This window comes from Cloeon dipterum, chromosome X (genome assembly GCF_949628265.1).
Source record: "Cloeon dipterum chromosome X, ieCloDipt1.1, whole genome shotgun sequence".
Taxonomy (NCBI): Eukaryota; Metazoa; Arthropoda; class Insecta; order Ephemeroptera; family Baetidae; genus Cloeon; species Cloeon dipterum.
This window is the reverse complement of record NC_088790.1, coordinates 29,544,612-29,562,611: the sequence shown is the minus strand read 5'-3', so window position 1 is coordinate 29,562,611 and position 18,000 is coordinate 29,544,612. Positions and strand designations below refer to the sequence as shown.

General features: G+C 36.1%; 1 protein-coding gene across 1 annotated transcript in view; it reads right to left on the bottom strand.

Annotated features, from left to right (window-relative positions):
- Positions 1 to 18,000, bottom strand: part of CalpC (calpain-C) — a 44,353-nt gene that overhangs the window by 23,838 nt on the left and 2,515 nt on the right. The window contains exon 2 of the mRNA XM_065493854.1: positions 16,369 to 16,521. Coding sequence (XP_065349926.1) covers positions 16,369 to 16,512 — 144 coding nt within the window. The 5' untranslated portion in view covers positions 16,513 to 16,521. The remainder of the gene's footprint in view (positions 1 to 16,368; positions 16,522 to 18,000) is intronic.

The following is an 18,000-nucleotide window of genomic DNA, read 5'->3' as shown; positions in this document are numbered from 1 at the left end:
TCATTTAAAGAGGAATGATACTGGAAAAGCCTGGAAAATGCTTGTTGCCAATGCATAAACTCATCCCTTTTGATTCAGTTAAAGACTAAATTGACCTAAGGAGCGCTGTAATTTTTTGAGAAAATTGGCTGGAAAGTTAGCGTGCTTTTCAAATGGCAATGGCTGTCTCCTTACTTGAAATCCGATTTAATTTCAAAACCAAGAGTTTCCGCAATAAGTGGCATACACCGTTGAACAGATCTCGACGAGAGGAATCGAAAAATGCCAAGAAAATACGTTCAAGCACTCTAACTTTTGGAGAAAATTGGCAATATTTGAATTTTTACTGTAGGAATGTCCTTTTTTATTATTGCAAATTGTTGAACAAATTGTTTATCGGTCAATTGTTTTAAGGCATCCAATAATTTCAATAATTTTCAATTGTTGCCCAGTATCATTCCACTTTAAATTCAAATTTTAGACCAGAGACCAGGAATTTTTAACTTTTCAAATTTCTGCTCTCGATAGGCAAACTAATCAAGAATAATATGGTGGGTTAAAAGCGATTTTATTTAATTACGATTTACTGATTTACTCGGTTTTAATTAAGCGCGTGGCAAATTTTTTTCCTGACCTTTCCCAATCGTTAAAATAATTTAAAACCATCTAAAATAAAATTATGATTCGTTGACATAAAAGCGATAATTTTATTGACTCTAGAAAATGAAAATCTTAAAATTTCAGTCTCTTTTTTCAGTCAAATTAATTAGCTCATATTTTTTTTAATTATTTCCTTTTTTATTGAAATAAACGTAAACAAAAATCATGTTTTTTACTTGTAAATCCTCGCGCTTTTGTGGTATATTAAAGTTTAAAAAAAAATCAATGCATTCAGCTCTCAAGCAGAAAAGCATTTTACTCGTTGTTTGTTTAAGAATTCTCCTACATAACGTATTGTTCAAAGGCTATTAACAAATGCATCTGAGAGAAAAACTTAAAAACACACTTTCATATTGCACAATGGCTGTTTCAGCACAGAGCTAGAAAGCCATTTTTTAATTTAATTAAATTAAAATTTCATAAATTTGTCTGTGTAATGTTGTTTTTATTTTTCCTGTTTATTTATTAAATAAATTTATTATTTAGAACAAAATCGTATAAAATGCACGGCCAACAATTAAAATTGAACAAAGATAATAAATTAAAATCTCGAAGCATGCCCTAAGTCACAAATATGTTGATTAAATGGATATTAAATAGATTATTCTCAAAATACAATCTTGAAAGTGCACAAATTTAAGTCGATTTTCACATTAATTCAAATCTTTTAGTTTGAGACAGGTTATATATTGCAAAAGCCTGGAAAATAATTCTTACCAACGCATATAAAGTTGAAACCAAAATTGGGCTAATAATTTTTGAGAAAAGTGCCTGCAAAATTAGCAATGGAGAGGACGACTGTCTCCTTACTTGAAATCCTATTTTTATTTCCTAACAAAGAGTTTCCCTAAAAGGTTTCAAACGCTGTTGGACAGATCTCGACGAGAGGAAAAGAAATCTACCAAGAAAACGTTCTCAAACGATGGAAATTTTAGAAAAATTCTAATTTTATCATTTTTTAATATTAAAAATTGTAGAACAAATTGTTAATTTTCAATTTCCGCCCTGAATCGACCGATCCCCTTTCAGAAAATAAATTATATTAATTTTGAAGCATAGAAAAAATGCACCAACTGGCAGCATTCTTTGAAAGCCGATCAGTTGCAATTGAATTTAATTCGCGGAGCGATTAACCTTGATTTAACCGAGAGCCACCGTGCACTTTCAATCCGGCGGCGAGCGTGGGCGTTTTGTTCTTTGCAAACCTGAAAGGTAAATTATCCGCCGTCCGGCTCTGCACGGAACGAAATAAATAATACACAGCATCAGCTAGCGGCAGAGGCGACTCGTGCGGCGGTGCACCCAGCGTTTGCTAAAGGAGGAATAAAAAGCCAAAGCGTCTCTTTGGCATAGCATATGGTTTGCTCTTGCCGGGGTCCATTAGCAGCATCCAAAAGCGAAGGTTGCCAAGGCTCGCGAGAAAGAAAGAAATAAATGAAGAAATCAACCGTTTCTCAGCTGTAAAGCGGAAAGCGGCGCTTCAATGCCAAATGTTTACTTGAACTGACATTGTGTTTAGAGTTTAATTGAATTAATAAAGAGTTTTTCACTATAGAAAGAGCAAATTGTATACAAAATGTGTTGCAAATTACAGTTTGCAATACTAAGGGAAAATAATATTAATCCTTGAAACTTAAATGTGAGCAAATAAATTATTTTACATTCCAGATCGTCTTCGACGCAGTTTCTGAGCCCACCAATCGATTCCTGAGGGTCGAATCAGTTAAAATTGATATTTTTTCCGTTAAAAAAGTGCAGCGCGACGTGCGAACTTTTTTCCCGCCAAAACAATTTGAATGCGAGAAGTGCGCATGCGTGAGAGAACTGGCTGGATCTGACAAAGAAGTCATTTTTACAGGCGGTCTCTCTGCAAGTGCTCAAACCAGCTCTGACGCATGCGCACTCCTTGCATTCAAATTGTTTTGGCGGGAAAAAAAGTTCACACGTCGCGCTGCACTTTTTGGTCGGGAAAAATATCCACTTGACCAAATTCGACCCTCAGGAATCGATTGGTGCGCTCAGAAACTTCGCCAAAGACGATCTTTAAGGTTTTTATTATTCGTAAATAAATAGTTTAAATCCTAAGAGAAATTTAAAAATAAAAAATGTCTTTTTGGCGTGGATAAGAATTTTTAAACATATTTACAGAGCTTTAAATTAAATTGTTTGCTTTTTAGGTAGCAAAAAAATTATTTAGAAGAGACCAATCTGTTTTTTAATTCTATTTTAAGCATTTTAAACCCGTACATTTGAAAGTGAATTAAAAATGATAGAATTTTGGTTTTTTTTGGAAGCATTTAAGCACAAAAATGACAAGCTGTTCGTCAAACAAACGTAATTTTTAAGCACTTTACTAAAAGTTAAAAAATGTAAGACTCATTGGCAGGAGTTTTACCCCTGCATCATTTTTATTTAAAAGGTTGTATTTAAATAAATATTGACTAATTAATTGTATGATCACGAGGTTGCATTTGTGCCTGTAATTCACTCAAATTTATTTTTAGCAGTGTAGACAGAAGATTTTTTAATATCTTTAGTTTATTTATTTCTTTTTAATCCATTTCCAGCAATTTTAGCAACTTATGTAGAGGTTGGAAAAAATAACCAGCTGGCAGTTTTTTTAAAATAAATTTATAAGTCAAATTAGAAAAATTGTCATTAGAAAAATCATAAATTATTGTTATGTAGAACATCATCCATTGAAGTTAATACTTGCAGTGAAAATCTTCACTGCCAACATTTCACTTTTTTAATAGTTTAATTCGATTAAGAAACATAATTTCAGTGCCAAAAGAAATGCAAGAACCAGAGCACAACAGTATGAAATCCTTTTAATTCGTGCAGTCTCTTTTCTTTCACTGCTGCATGCGCTCGCGGAAAGAAATAATAAATTTGCGCAGGCAAAACAATCAGGCCGCGGGCGAAAAGAGCACACACACCTGCTGCCGAAATCGCGGTGCACTGCACCAATGAATGCTTCCTGTCTCTGCCTCTGCCGTTTCATATTTTCGATTTTTCACACATCCGCGCGGCGTGGAAGCATTTTTTTTGCCCCCGATTCCGCTCTGCGGCTGCACACAGTGGGTTTTTTTTCTTTTCCTTTGCGCCGGCTGCTGGTCGGTTTCGTTTGTTTGTTTATACCTGCTTCCTGATTGTGATTGTGAGCAACGAGTGAGAAGAGCAGAACAAAAACAGCTACGTTAATTGGCACAATTACACTCGAGAGACGCGTTGATTTCGCACGGCCATTTACATCGACTCTCGAATTCATCGATTAGCCGACGAGATCTGAATTGCGTTCTGTTCAGAATTATAGTGCAATTTGCACGGCAATTGCGGCACAGACTGAAAGATAGAAATTATACAAATTTTAATAAAATCAAGGCCGGAGCATGATTGATGGGAGATGGATGACGTTTTTTATTTAAAATAAGTTTGAAGCAATAAATTAAAACTAAAAATTTAAGTCAGAATTTCCGGATAAACCCTAAAAGTGAAAAATCCTTGTTTCCAATGCATGAAATCATCCCTTAGGATCGAGTTGAAGCCAAATTTGACCTAAATAGCAGTATAAATTTTTGAGAAAAGTGGCTGCAAAGTTAGCACTGTCTCCTTGCTTGAAATCCTATTTTATTTCACAACAAAGAGTTTCCCTAAAAGGTTTCACACGCTATTGGACAGATCTCACCGACGAGGAATCGAAATCTGCCAAGAAAATGTGGTCAAGCGCTGCAAACTGAGAAAATTTGACAAAATTTGAATTTTTTTAATGTTGCAAATTGTAGAACAAATTAAATGCTTATTGCTTCAAACAATTTAAATAACGTTAAATTGTCACCCTGTATCGATGGGATAATTTGCTTTTTTAACCGCAAAACACTTTTCTTGTAGGATTTGTCTGATATTTTTGGACATTTTTTAAAGTTTGTTAATCATTGTGGAATGAGATGAACCTTTAGTTCAGTTTTAATAAGCTTCATCTAAATAAATAAGCTTTATATTTTAATTCTGTCGTTTTTTTTTTAACAAACAGTTTCAATTTCTGGTAAAATTTTAGTCACACATATAATTCTGTATTTAATTTAACCTGTTGATCTTTGGTGGACGATCTATGCACTGATATATATAGGACACAGTTTCTGGCAAAATAGCCCTTTTTCCAATTAATTAACGCAGATGTAGAACACAACTAGTTAGCGATATGGTAATTCATCCTGGTATATAGTTTTCTTTAAAAGGAGTTATCAAGTAAAATAATTATACACCTCCACTATTAGGCTTAATAGGATGGAATTTCTAATTTATAAACTTAGGTTGTATACATCCACCACTTTCAATTTATTTGTTACAATTTTTTAAATTTTGTGTTAGTAAAATATAATTTTTTGTTTAAACTCTATGGACTTCAATTAAAAATATTTGTTTCATAAATTTCCTTCTTTCCCTCACAGATAAAAGTAACTTATACAATTTTTTTTAAATTTTACTCATTTACACAATTTTTAGATGGCATTTTGAGAAAATTAATATTTTAGGCACTGCGCCTCCTAAATTCATTTGTAGAGGCGGCATTTTTCTGTTGCATCACAAAAACGTCTATTTTCGTCAGTGTCACGTCTCTAAAAGCACCAAAATTCCTTCATTCCACGACGTCTGCCTGCCTGTCTGTCCTTTCTCCGGATTCGGATTTTTCGCAGTGGTCGCGCGGACGCTTTCTTTGAAGAGTCGTCCTGACAAGAGCAACGAACAAAAATGCTCCTTCTCCCATTGTGCTCGCCGTTTTCGTTTTTTGCTACACTTTCTGATTGTTTCGGCGGAGAGTGTCCACTTTTGTCATTTCACCACGGCGCGCTGCTCGGATATTCTCACGCTCGCAGGGGGACAGCGTGTAGCTTGCAGCAAATTGGCCGAACGGAAAGAGCCGCTGTGCTGTGCACGGTATGCTAATTCTCACCAGGGAACAACTCATTCACCAGCCAATTTGTTAGTGTTATATACTCGTTGTAAAAGAAACAATTTCATTAACGAGAGAGTGTTAAGATGATTTAATTAACTTTACGTTCATTAGTTGAAACAGTAAAAATGTAAGGGAATTAAAATGAAATTTCTAACGACCTCTAGCCTTTATTTTAGTTGATTTTTTGCCTGCAATTATCATTAAAATATCTAATTTTTTTATTTTTTCCTTATAACCGGGGGTCAAGTGTCGATCTGTGTTGGTTCCCGCCAGTCAGAAGTCAATATGGCGTCGAAATTTATAGTTGTTTTAATATTAACTAATTCTGGAGCTGCGCAGTAAACTTGTGCGCATCTTAAACATGCGCAGTAAGTTCAGATCGCTTCTTAAGCTCACAGAGAGGCTGAAACTCATCACTGCGCATGCGTGACCCAAATTAAAACCCTCTGCGCAGTCGTAATTCCCACCGGGGGCCCGGGTTGCGATCTGTGTTGGTTTCCCGCCGGTCAGAAGTCAATATGGCGTCGAAAAAATGGAGACCAATCAGAAGACAGTCCAGCGGCCAATCAGAAGCGACAAAAAAGAGGCGTGCCGACCTAATAATTTCATTCCCGCGTATTTTGTTACATTTCCTTTAGCCTGATGTGCCATCTAACGGTCGATTCGCCAATTACCGGGCTAATCAGCAGTTAGTAAATAAATAAAAACAGAAATTTTCATTGCTGCTGGTTAGAAACAAATAATATTTTCCAGCTCAAATCGTTTAATTTTTTATTTAGCTAAAGAGAGAAAAGCACGACTCGTCGATCCGCGACGAGTTTCCCTGGGCGAGAGAGCGCCTGCACCCCACTTGTGAGAAATTGTCAGCCGTCGGTTTTGGGAGCTGCCAAAAACGTGCGAAGAAATCGCGCACGAGTGTGAATTTCTCTCCAAAACGTTTTCCGGCTCGACCTTCCCGGCAGGTTGGTGACCGATCAAAAAATCAGCTGTCACGTGTCGCTCTCGCGGGCCCGGGGCAAGAAAGTATATTTATGTATTACAATTAAAAATAATAAACATTTCCGATAAAGGAAAGTGCATCCTTAGATTTCACTCGGAAGCAACAGAGAATCTGCTCTAGGGGTCAGGTGTGCGCGCGCGTTTGGGTTTCTCTTCGTCGGATCGCCTGTGGCTCGATCTCCTCGGCGCATATTTTGCACCACACCCAGCTCCACGCCTCCTCTTTTCTGTGTGTACGCGCGAGACCGCAAAAATGAGGTTTGCAAACAACATCTCTCAAGCGCTGTGACGGCATAGCATACATAGAGTAGTACAAAGAAAGGGGAATTCGCTATTACGCCGTTTTTATGCCGAGTCGAACGCCTGCCACAGCGAGCAGATTGTTTTGCGCTTTGCTAATCGCCTCTTGACACATTTTCTGCACGCCTCAAACGTATTTTCTGCTGTTCGAAAGAAAGACACGATTCACAGTAATTGTTCGGGTTTTGCAAGTCAACGCTTTGTGAGGAAGAATAAATCCTAGAACTTTCTTTTGTGAAGGACTTTTTGATTGTTTTTAAATAAGTTAAAGAAAAAATCTTAGCACGGCGAATGTGATCACCGGAAATTTTCAACATTTTGTTTAGCACCATTTAATTTTTTAGTAGATTTTTTAGGTGTTCGGTGTGTTGAAAAAACAGAATTTTCCCGGAATAACAGAATTTCAGAGCTTGTACCAGCGGGGGCCAGATTCATGCGACGCGCAGATATGGCGTCCGGTGGAGTATGGCGCGAAAAAACGGTCACGTGAAAAGAATCCAGTTTTGGTCAATATTGTGACGTATAATTTGCATTTGTCTTTTGGATCGTAAAAACAAAATCTTGACACTCGTACGGCAATCCAAAGAGAGCTTTTCGTTTCCCACATTCAGACGCCATCTTGGATCTGCGCAGTGGCAACCAATTTAATCTGGCCCCCGCTGGAGCTTCCAAAAGTTGAGGATATCTTGAATTGTAATGAAGTTAGAACATCAAACTTTGTGTTAGAAGAAGCCTATTTAAACGACCAACAACTTTCAAATTAAAACCACCTGGAGATTTTACAAATTTAGAGACCTTTTCCTCTCGGGACAAGCTTGGAGGCGCCAATAAGGTCAGATAAGACCATCAGAACCCGTAAAAACGTTAACTTTAGAAGACAATGTGGTTAAATAAAAAGAATTTCAGCGTGGAATTAATTTCCCTGTACTGAGAATGATAAATATTGAAAGAACTAGACTTTTAGAATTAAAATACGAAATTATTTTATAAATGATAAAAAAACGTAACTATCCCAAACAAATGTTCAATTAATTTTTTCCGCAAAATCAAGTTTTCGAAAATATTAAATTATAAAATTTAACATAAAAATAGTTACATTCCATATTTATCATTTTTTTAACAGAATATTTATTAGTCTTCTTTTACACATCAGGGTCCATTCAATGACGTGTTATTTGAGGGGAGATGAAAGTTAAATTAGTGGCGGGTTTTCACCAAATAAAAATAAACAATCGGTTGTCTGGCTCTGGCTGGATATTTTAGATTTAAACAAATGTTTGAACAAAGTAAATTAAAATATTTATTATATCTCCAGCAATTTAAAGCGACTTTCAAATACGTTCCCGCCCATAGGGCATAGATAAAAAGTAATAAAACTTTATACGATCATTATAACCACAAAAAAGGGTTTATTGTTCTGTGCAATTATGAAATGATGGAGGCACAATTAAATATATATAGGACTGTGCTATTTGGGTGTTTCTGTTGAGGTCGACAATTTTTATCTGTTGTTGCGTCAGTAATTTTACTAATTTTACCAATTTTTTTATTATAAAAAATTATAAAATCAAAATAACTACGACCACTAGAAAAAAATCAGTTAAAAACAAGCCCACATGAAGCAACCTGAAGAATTTAAATTACATGTATTTTCTAGAATTTAGAAAATTGTAATAACTAATTTTTACATTTTAAATATTCCGTGTACGTTTGCGTCATTAATATTTCTCACTCTCAATGACGACCCTGCTTAAGGAAGCAGCGGAATAATTTATGCAAAAAGGTGATTTGCAGTTAGAAACACGTTTCATCTGCATATCCTGCACTGCCTGTTGGGCCGAGATTCGAGTTTCCCTTCGGCTTCCTGCAAGAACAATCTTGTAAATCACCGAACGCGAATGAGAAAGGGGAAGAACGATCCCAGCAGGAAAATGCAAATCGACGTAAAACTCGCGCGCCTCTTCCGGAGAAAAAAAAACGTGATGAGCATACCGAAAATGGCACACGCGCGGGCGAATGAAAGAAAAAAAAATTAAGAATTCACAGTCGAGAGAAGAAGAAGGAAGGAAGGTGGCGTGTAAGCAACCTGAAAATAAAATACTGCAGCCCGAAATGTGCAGCGGCCTTATTGTTACACGCGCAGGGCAGGGGATCCAATAATTGAGCTGAAAGACTGCTGTTCTCACGGCACAACAATGATTATGATAATAAATACACGTATATATACGCACCGCCTAATTTTATTGCCTCTCCATAGCTGCCGCCGCGCCAGGTTCAATTACCTTTTCTTTGATAGAGCCCCGCGCGCAACGGGAAAGAATGATTATTGTCGTCGCATCTCGCATAAGGGTCACAAGGTCGAACGCCGCGCGTTTTGTGCCCCATTTACTAAATTGCCACTCCTGCTGATTCACGGATTCAGGATTCGTACCATTTAAGTGTGTGGTTTTGATGATGATAATATTACTAGAAAATTTATAATGAAGATGTGAAAAATGACGGTGAGAAAAATGCAGCTGTGGTTTTTTTAATAAAATTTCTATCGCAATAATTGGCATGACACAAAGGAAACAATTGGAAATTATTTAAATTGTTGCATGCAATAAACAAATCTGTTCTACAATTTGCAATAATAAAAAAAGGAAAATAAAAAGCGCTTGACCACATTTTCTAGGCAGATTTCGATTGTTCTCGCCGTGATCTGTCCAACAGCGTTTTAGGGAAACTCTTTGTTGTGAAATAAAATGAGGATTTCAAGTAAGGAGACAGTCCTCACCATTTGAAAAGCATGTTAACTTTTCAGCCACTATTTTCAAAACATTTCACTGCTACCTAGGTCAATGTTGGCTTTAACTGAATTCTAAGAGACGATTTTATTCATTAAAGACAAGGATTTTCCGGATTTTTGCAGTATCGCTGCCCTCTTTAACACTGTCTGTCTCAAGCGAAGAAAATTTTGTGCTCTTCATTCTGATAAAAATGAGTTTTTGTTGCCTTGTGTATTTCTTTTAATTATTTGAATTGATCAAACAAAAATTAATAACAAATTATCCAAATTAAAAATAATTCCCTGGCTTTTCGCAACACATTTTTTAAGCACACTTACAAACAGGGTTGCAAGAACCCCACATTTAAAAAAAATGCAGTTCAGTGTTAAACAGCGGGTTTTTTTCAATTAATTTTAACCAGTTTCTTGCAGGCAATATGTTTGCATCTCAGTTTTCAATAATTTTCTAATGAGCTCGACTTAAAAAATTGTCAGAGATAAATTTTTGGAGAAATTGAGGCAAAAAATGGCAATTTAAAAGAAAAAATCTGCACGGTAGAGGAAATGTTGAGCACTCCAACCGCAAATTTTAGATTTTCACAGGGAAATATGGAAAAAATCCATTTCTTGCACAAGAAATTGATAAATATTGAGTGGTAAAAACCAGTGGAGAAAAAAAAGTCAGGTAGTAAGCAGATTAACAGACATTTTAATTAAAAATTTGTAGGATTTTCTTTAAAAAAAACTGTTTATAAAAGAAAAAATATGCCTAGATCCAATCGTTGATGTTAATCAAGAGTTCCGATGCATAGGAAGTAAAAAATCTCCCGTTTTATCGAGACATTTCATGCATACTCGCGGTACAAGCGTAAACAAACAACCACAAAATTCCTGAATGAACTCAACTCTCGAGTAACGGACTGCCAAGCAGAGTCAAGATCAAAAGATCAAACACACAAACTACCGTCCATCCATATAATATAAGACAATCATTCCTGTGTCTCTGGCTTAAAATCAGGGTCGAGCTAGATCGATTAGAATTAAACTCGAATTTCTCGAACGTGCGCATAAATTCGGCCGATTTGAAAGCGCGTCCAGCAGCGGCTGCGAGGCTGCGTGGAAATAAATTCCACAGCAACAATACGCGGGCGCGAATGTGGGTTAGCAGGTTCCCGGAGAGAAAAAATAAAATACCACGCAGCAGCGGCGGCAACACCAGCGCGCATCTTCTTCTCATTTCAGAATTTCATAGCCAGCAAGTGCGACACGACGATTACCACGGCCTGCTGCTGCTGCCGAATTCCTCGATTGTTTTTCGCGCATTGTTGTCGAAACGAGAAATGAGCAAACGCCGAGAGAGCAGTGTGCGTGGCGGCAAAGAGAGAAATCTCGCTCTGTGCGACAGATTGTACCAATTTTATGTCGCCGTTTTCATCGCCGCATTAATACACACACACACACACTCAACACTGCTCGCACTTTCTTGTTCTAATGAGTGCGTGACAATTATTTCTCTCTTGTTAAATATTGTTTCATTGACTATTTATCTAAAGTTTCACTTTATTTGGGCTTATTTAGTTATGAAAGAAAAATTTAATTCACAATATCACATCTGTCTGTATTGTCTTGGTAAATCTAATGGTGATCTGAAATACCAAAGGAAATTTATAAAAATTAATTAACATCTATTTTAATAATAATTTAAATAGTAAAAATGTTAAAATTTTATCAAAAATTGATGTTTTTTTAAATATAAGAATGCTGTAGAATTTTATTTTTTAATTTAACATCTGAATCCTTTCGCATATTTCATCAGATTTGAATTTTTTATCTGTTATAATAATTAAAATAAACATTTTACAAAAGCTGAGACATTTTTTCTAATTAACATTATTTATTTCAGTTCTAGTTTGCGGTGAGAAAGATCAGGTAGCTAACAAGAAGATTGACGGCAATTATTATCTTGATTCAAAAGTAAAGCAATCAAGTCAGCAGCAAACTAACAAGCAAGCAAGCTAGCTTTCTCTGTAATAGGCCGTTTCCATTTGCAGAAGCTGAAAAACTATTTGTGTATTCAACTCGCTCGCTAATCTGCATATATATCGTGGGACAGTCAAGGAACACATATGCCGTCTTGTGCGACACTTTCCTTCACCAAAGAAAAAGAAAAAGGCCCTGATTTCCGGATTAAATCGTGCCAATCGCACCGAGTAAGTCATCACTCTCTTCTCTTGACCAGACAGAGACATAAAGACTTAAAAATCAAACAACGTTATTCGAAAAGAAAATTAAACGCTACATATTTACACAAATTATTTTAGTGTGCTAAAAATTCAAAATAAAATAAAAATTGAGAGATTTTAGATTTTTCCTGGCTTGAGGAAAACAAATAATGCTCCGTTATTTCGGAAATTAGCTGATAATCTCAGTAAAAACGTCAATTTCCTGCGTTTTGCAAAACCCGCCACGCCTTCTTTTTAAAATTACCCGGGAAACACGCCCCTATTTCAAAATTCTTGCTAGTTACGCGCCTTTCCAGAGTTCCGTTCTCCCGGGGAATCCAAAGCAACACGTTTTTCAATTTAAAATTCCACAAATTTTAAAAATTACGGTAAATTTGTGGAAATGAACCTTTATACACCGATTAAGTACTGATTATTTTCCTTAAAATCAATAAACAATTAATTAGCTGACACCGGGGTCACAGATATGGCGTCTGGTAGTGTACGGCGGGAAAGTTGAGATTAACTTTGAAAATTTATCATGAAAATGGCTTCAGCAGAATGAATATTTTTGTTGTTATTTCTTTATTAACAGCTGATTAGTCCGGTAATTGGCGAATCGACGGTTAGATGGCACATCAGGCTAATAGAAATGTAACAAAATACGCAGGAATGATATTATTAGGTCGGCACGCCTCTTTTTCGACGCTTCTGATTGGCCGACTGGATTGACCTCCATTATTTCGACGCCATATTGACTTCTGACCGGCGGGAAACAACACATAACGAAACCCAGCCCCCGTTGATAGATGATTTTGAGCTAAACACCGAAGCAAAAATCAATTTTTTAAATTAATTTTTTCATCAAAAAAAATCTGCGAACCAAAATTAAATTCTTCAAGTCAAACCGCAAGTAAAATCAGCCAGAGATCGAGGAGGTAATATGTGCCAGGCGCATTGTTGTCGCTTGATACGATTTTAAAGAGTGGGCCAGACGAAATAAAAAGCCGGCAAAACAAAACGTCTCTGCTTATAAATAAAAAATAGCATAGTGGCTGAAGCTGTGCCAAAAGTGTTCTCACGTCCGCCTTGCATAATAGCTATATAGTCGCGGCGGGTTTTCGCTCCCGTTTGATTTAAGGTGGTGGGATGGGAAAACTTGACATTTGAAGGGAAGCCTTTTAGCCACGTGCAATCATAAAAATTGCTGGGTCGTCGCTCGTCGTCGTCGCATGGTCGGCTGGCATTTGTGCGGTTAAATTTGACCGCAAGGGGTGGACTGCACGCGTGAATTGCGATAGAGCATTTTTAAATCGGCCGATGCACGCCGATGGCATCTCGATTGCCGAATAGCCGCGGTGAAAGGCTATTATCTGACCACCTTTGACGCAACTAATAGCCTCAACATTGATTTAAATCGCTTCGTGTTATTTACGGACATGAAAAACTATTATTTACTATTTTAGAATTTAGAAATTACTTGGACTTTTTAGCAGTTGATTTATTTTTTTCTAAAAATTGTATTGATGATCAATTTGAGTTTTTGTAACATTTTCATCGCTTATTTTAACCATATTTTCTTGGCCAACGGCGTAAAACTCTTTGTTGTGAAATAAAAGGAGACAATCATGAAAACGCAAGCTTACTTTGCAGCCATTTTTTAAATTACTTTTGGCTTAAACTCAATCCTTATTGTTAGTGATGAGTTCATGCATTATTATTGGCAACAATAAGGATTTCCCAGGAATTTCCTCTTTTAGAATGACAGAAATGAAATAAAAAATGAAGAGACTCAAGAATGGTGATGGTGATGATTTAAAAAAATTCTTATTTCTGTCAGGTTGAATTATTGTTATTATTTTTTTTATCCCAATCGGCTACTATGATAAACAAAAATTAATTGTTTTTAAATTCGGGAATTTTTATAGGCAAAATAAATGTTAAATTTTTCTCAATTTTTAAACCGAATATATATATTTTTCCAGTTAAAGAGGGATTAAAAATGCAGTATTTATTATATAATAAGCAGATTTTGGAACGGAAATTAAGCGAACAGACATGCATGTATTAATTCGAGAAATGCATTCCATTTATTTTCTAGACTTAGCCAAACTTCTTTGAGTTCGTAAAACCTGAGAAAAAAATGATAAAATCTTAATTCAAATCTGTTCCTAAGCTTAAATATTTATAGTCCAAATGGAAAATTAGGAATTCTGGTTTCAAAAATTAAATTAATAAATTACAAACCAATTGGGTGACAAATAATGTTCGAATCTACCAATAGAGATGGCGCCACCGTATACTTTCGTAATTAATTTAATTTTAAGACACTTCCGCTGCGATTTCAGACTTGATCCTGTTGCAGTGCATTCTGCTTCTAGAATTTTTTCTTTAGACGTGCTGAAAACAAAAATCAGCTCGGTCATTCGTGGTAGAAACCTCGGAAAAGATTTTTAATTTCAAAAAATAGTTTTTCACAACTCCACGACGGTTGGTTTAATCGATTTTGGTTTTCAGCACGTCAAAGGAAAGCAAATTAAGTGAAGAATCCCAGTGGCAAGATTTGAGCCTGAAATCGCAGCGGGAATGCATTAAAAAAATCGACACATCAATTTTACGATTTTTTAGTTAAGCGAATTGCTTAAAGTTTTAATTTCTGCCAGCATGATGGCAATACCCAAGTTCAATCAGGCTGATAAAAAATTTATTCGTTCATCGACATCGACACGCATCAACGGGACAAAATTAAACAGTTTTCGCCCGCACGAGGCGCCGACCGATCAATTAAGTCCCGTCTTTTATCTTTTTTCTATCTCCGCGCGACAGGCGCAACTTATGCGTTTGTTTGGCTCGGGATGAGAGATGCACTCGAAGAAGAACAAGACAAGAAATAAAGCCCCCGGTCAGCGCGAGATAGAGGAGAGGATGCGTAATTAAGATTCCTTGCGGTCAGCCGCACCTCGGGGGAATCCTCCTGCCTGCCTCTTTACTCTCTCTATCTCAAACGCAACAAGGAATGAATTATTTTCGACTCAGGCAGTGGCAGCAACGTCGACACTGAATCATAGGCATTGTCTTCGCTCTGAAAACCATTTTTCTGCGGCCCGCCCATCCTTTAATGCACCGGAATGTCAAGAAATTATGGTAATTTTCATGGAGTTATCGCAGGTAAATTCGTAAATTGACCAGGGTGCGCCACTGAGGACTCATTTCCGCTTAAATTCTGCTGGAATATTTTTAAAATTGCAGTTCTGGTTTATATAAAATTATATGGGTGCATGAAATGGTTGTAGCAAACAAAAATAACAATATAAAATATCTTTTTTGAGGAAATGATATGAATGGGAAGTGAGGAAGTTTTTTTATTTAAAATTTTAATTAAAGACTAATTAAAATTAAAGGTTTAAATCCCTTTAAACTTCAAAAAATTAAAAAAACTCGAAAATTAATGAAGATTAAATCCTGCGTGTGCCAATTCACCAGTTGCATAAACCCTAAGTGTTCGAAGCCGCCAATTAACAGATGGCGCCACCGTAGACTTTCGATTTTAAGGCACTTCCGCTGCGATTTCTGACTCAATCTAGCTACTGTGCATTCTTCAATTAATTTGCTAATTTTTGACGTGCTGAAAACCAAAATCGGTTCAGCCAATCGCCGTAAAATCATGAAAAACTATTTTTTGAAATAAAAAAATCTTTTCCAACGTTTCTACGGCGAATGGCTGAACCGATTTTGGTTTTTAGCACGCCAAAAAAAGCAAATTAATTTAAAAAAGCGAAATAGCTAGATTGAGTCTGAACTCGCAGCGGAAATGCCTTAAAACAAAAATTTTAAGAAAGTCTGTGGTTGCGCCGTCTGTTGGCGCCTTCAATAACTAAGGGTTTATGCAACTGGTCAATTGCAATTTTATTAATTTCGGAAAATCTACGGAAAACATATTAAAATTTTAAAATATTTAATTCAAATTTTCTCAGCAAAAGAAGAACCCAGAATTATTTATTTGTAACGTTTAAAACAAGCAAATAAAACACATCGCCCTATTAGAAATAGAAATCTGGAGAGCAGTCAGATGTTAACCAAATTTCTCTCATCTTGTTTGCCGACTATTAACGTAAAAATTCGGTGTTTACAACGCAAATTCGTCAACTAAAAACTAAAAACAGGAAAGGCTCTCGGCAGCAGCTGTTCAACGCTTTCTTTCATCTCGCCGGGAGGTGTCAAGCGACGTAAGAGAGAGAGAGAAAAAAACGATCTGCGTCACCGTGGTGCTCAAAATAAGCGGTCTGATCGCAATTAACGCGCCCGACAAGAGTACATGTACGCCGAGAAAGAAAAATAATAATAATTGCTGTCGAGGCATACAGGAATTCATCACTTCATCCTGACAGACTGTTTAAAAATAAATTTAAAAAAATTTGAAAGGTAAATTTAACAGATTGCTTTCATTTTTTATTCGTTTGATAATTATTGGATCAGGTACTCACGTGTGGTCTCTTCCAGACGAACTGGAAGGGTGGCGTTTGGTGGTAGAAGACGGAGGACTGGGTGGCCGGAAAGTCAGGGTCCTCCCACAACTCGCCGCGTTTCACACAAGCGCGTCGGATCCTCTCGAACTCCGACATTGTCATCTAAAAAACCTGTCGACAACACGCACAAAGTTAGGAAAATACACAACATTATCTTTTTTTTTATTGAGACACTGGTGTGACGGCCAACAATCTCAACATATAAGACAAGAGCGCGGCTTAATTGAAACTGGATCCGCGCGGCGTTGCAATTCGATACGCGCTGATAATAATGCAACTATACACACGGCTAATAACTCAACATGTTATATAAAATGTCCAGAGCGAAACACATTCCTGCATTTTTAATTTAAATAGATAAAATATAATTTTTAACCTTGAAAATGAAAATGATTAATTTTAACAACGTCTAACGTTTGTAAACTGGCTCTAATCGACATAATAAATGGTTCATTTTTTGTTAAATGGGAAGCATAAACTAAAAATAAATTAATTTAAACAAAATTAAATTATTAATTTACTTTTCTCTACGGTGTTGACATTAAAAGCCCGAAAATTTTATAAAAGGCAGAACTACAAAATAAAATCGCTCCATATTTTTATTTATTAATGTCTTTGATTTTAAGCATGATTCTATTTTTAAAATCATATTCAATGGCTAGAAATAGCATTTTCAGATGTATTTCAGGTTTTTCCGGAGCTTAAAGGTACATTATTTTTAATTGTTTCAAGTTGGTAAATTTAAACTGATTTTAAAAACGGTCTAAACGAATAATTTTCATGTTGAGGAATATAATAAAAATAAAAATTGCAGTAATTTTGGAAACATTTCTGATCTCTTGACCTCAGAACTTTGGTAATTTGTAAAATATTCTAGATAAAATCCCTAGAGTTTGAATAAAATAGACATTTTTATAAAAACAATTGTGTGCACCCTGAATTTAATTAATTAATTTATTATTAACATCCTAAAATAAAGGAGCGTATTTCCTGCCACTGATTTTGGATAGAACTGCACCACCCAGCCTGTGATTTTCTTCATCCTGTCACGAAGGGGCGTGTGCGATTTTTGTCCCACACGACGACGACGGAAACAAAGGTGACTGTTCGTTCCTTTATAGCTCGCAACAATGGTTTCAATACAAAGAATGACCACTTTCTCCCATTTATTATTATGCAGCTGTCACTCATTTCTCATTTTTGACCGGCTGAACATGTGTTTAGGATGAAAACAATGCACGCGTTTGTTAAGCACAATTCATTCGATCATCGAAGGTAACAATTTTCTTCAATGATTTGTTAAAAGACGCAGACCAATGAATAAAAAAAATAATGCTTGTTGCCAATGCATGAACTCGTCCTGTAGGATTTTTTTGAAACCACAATTGAGCTAAGTAATCGTGTAAATTTTTGAAAAAAGTTGCTGCAAAGTTAGCACTGTCTCCTTACTTGAAATCCTATTTTAATTCACTAAAAAAGAGTTTCCCTAAAAGGTTTCACACACCGTTGCACAGATCTCAACCAGAGGAATCGAATCTGCCGAGAAAAATTTGGAGAAAATTTGAAAAATTCAGAAAACTGTATTAATCC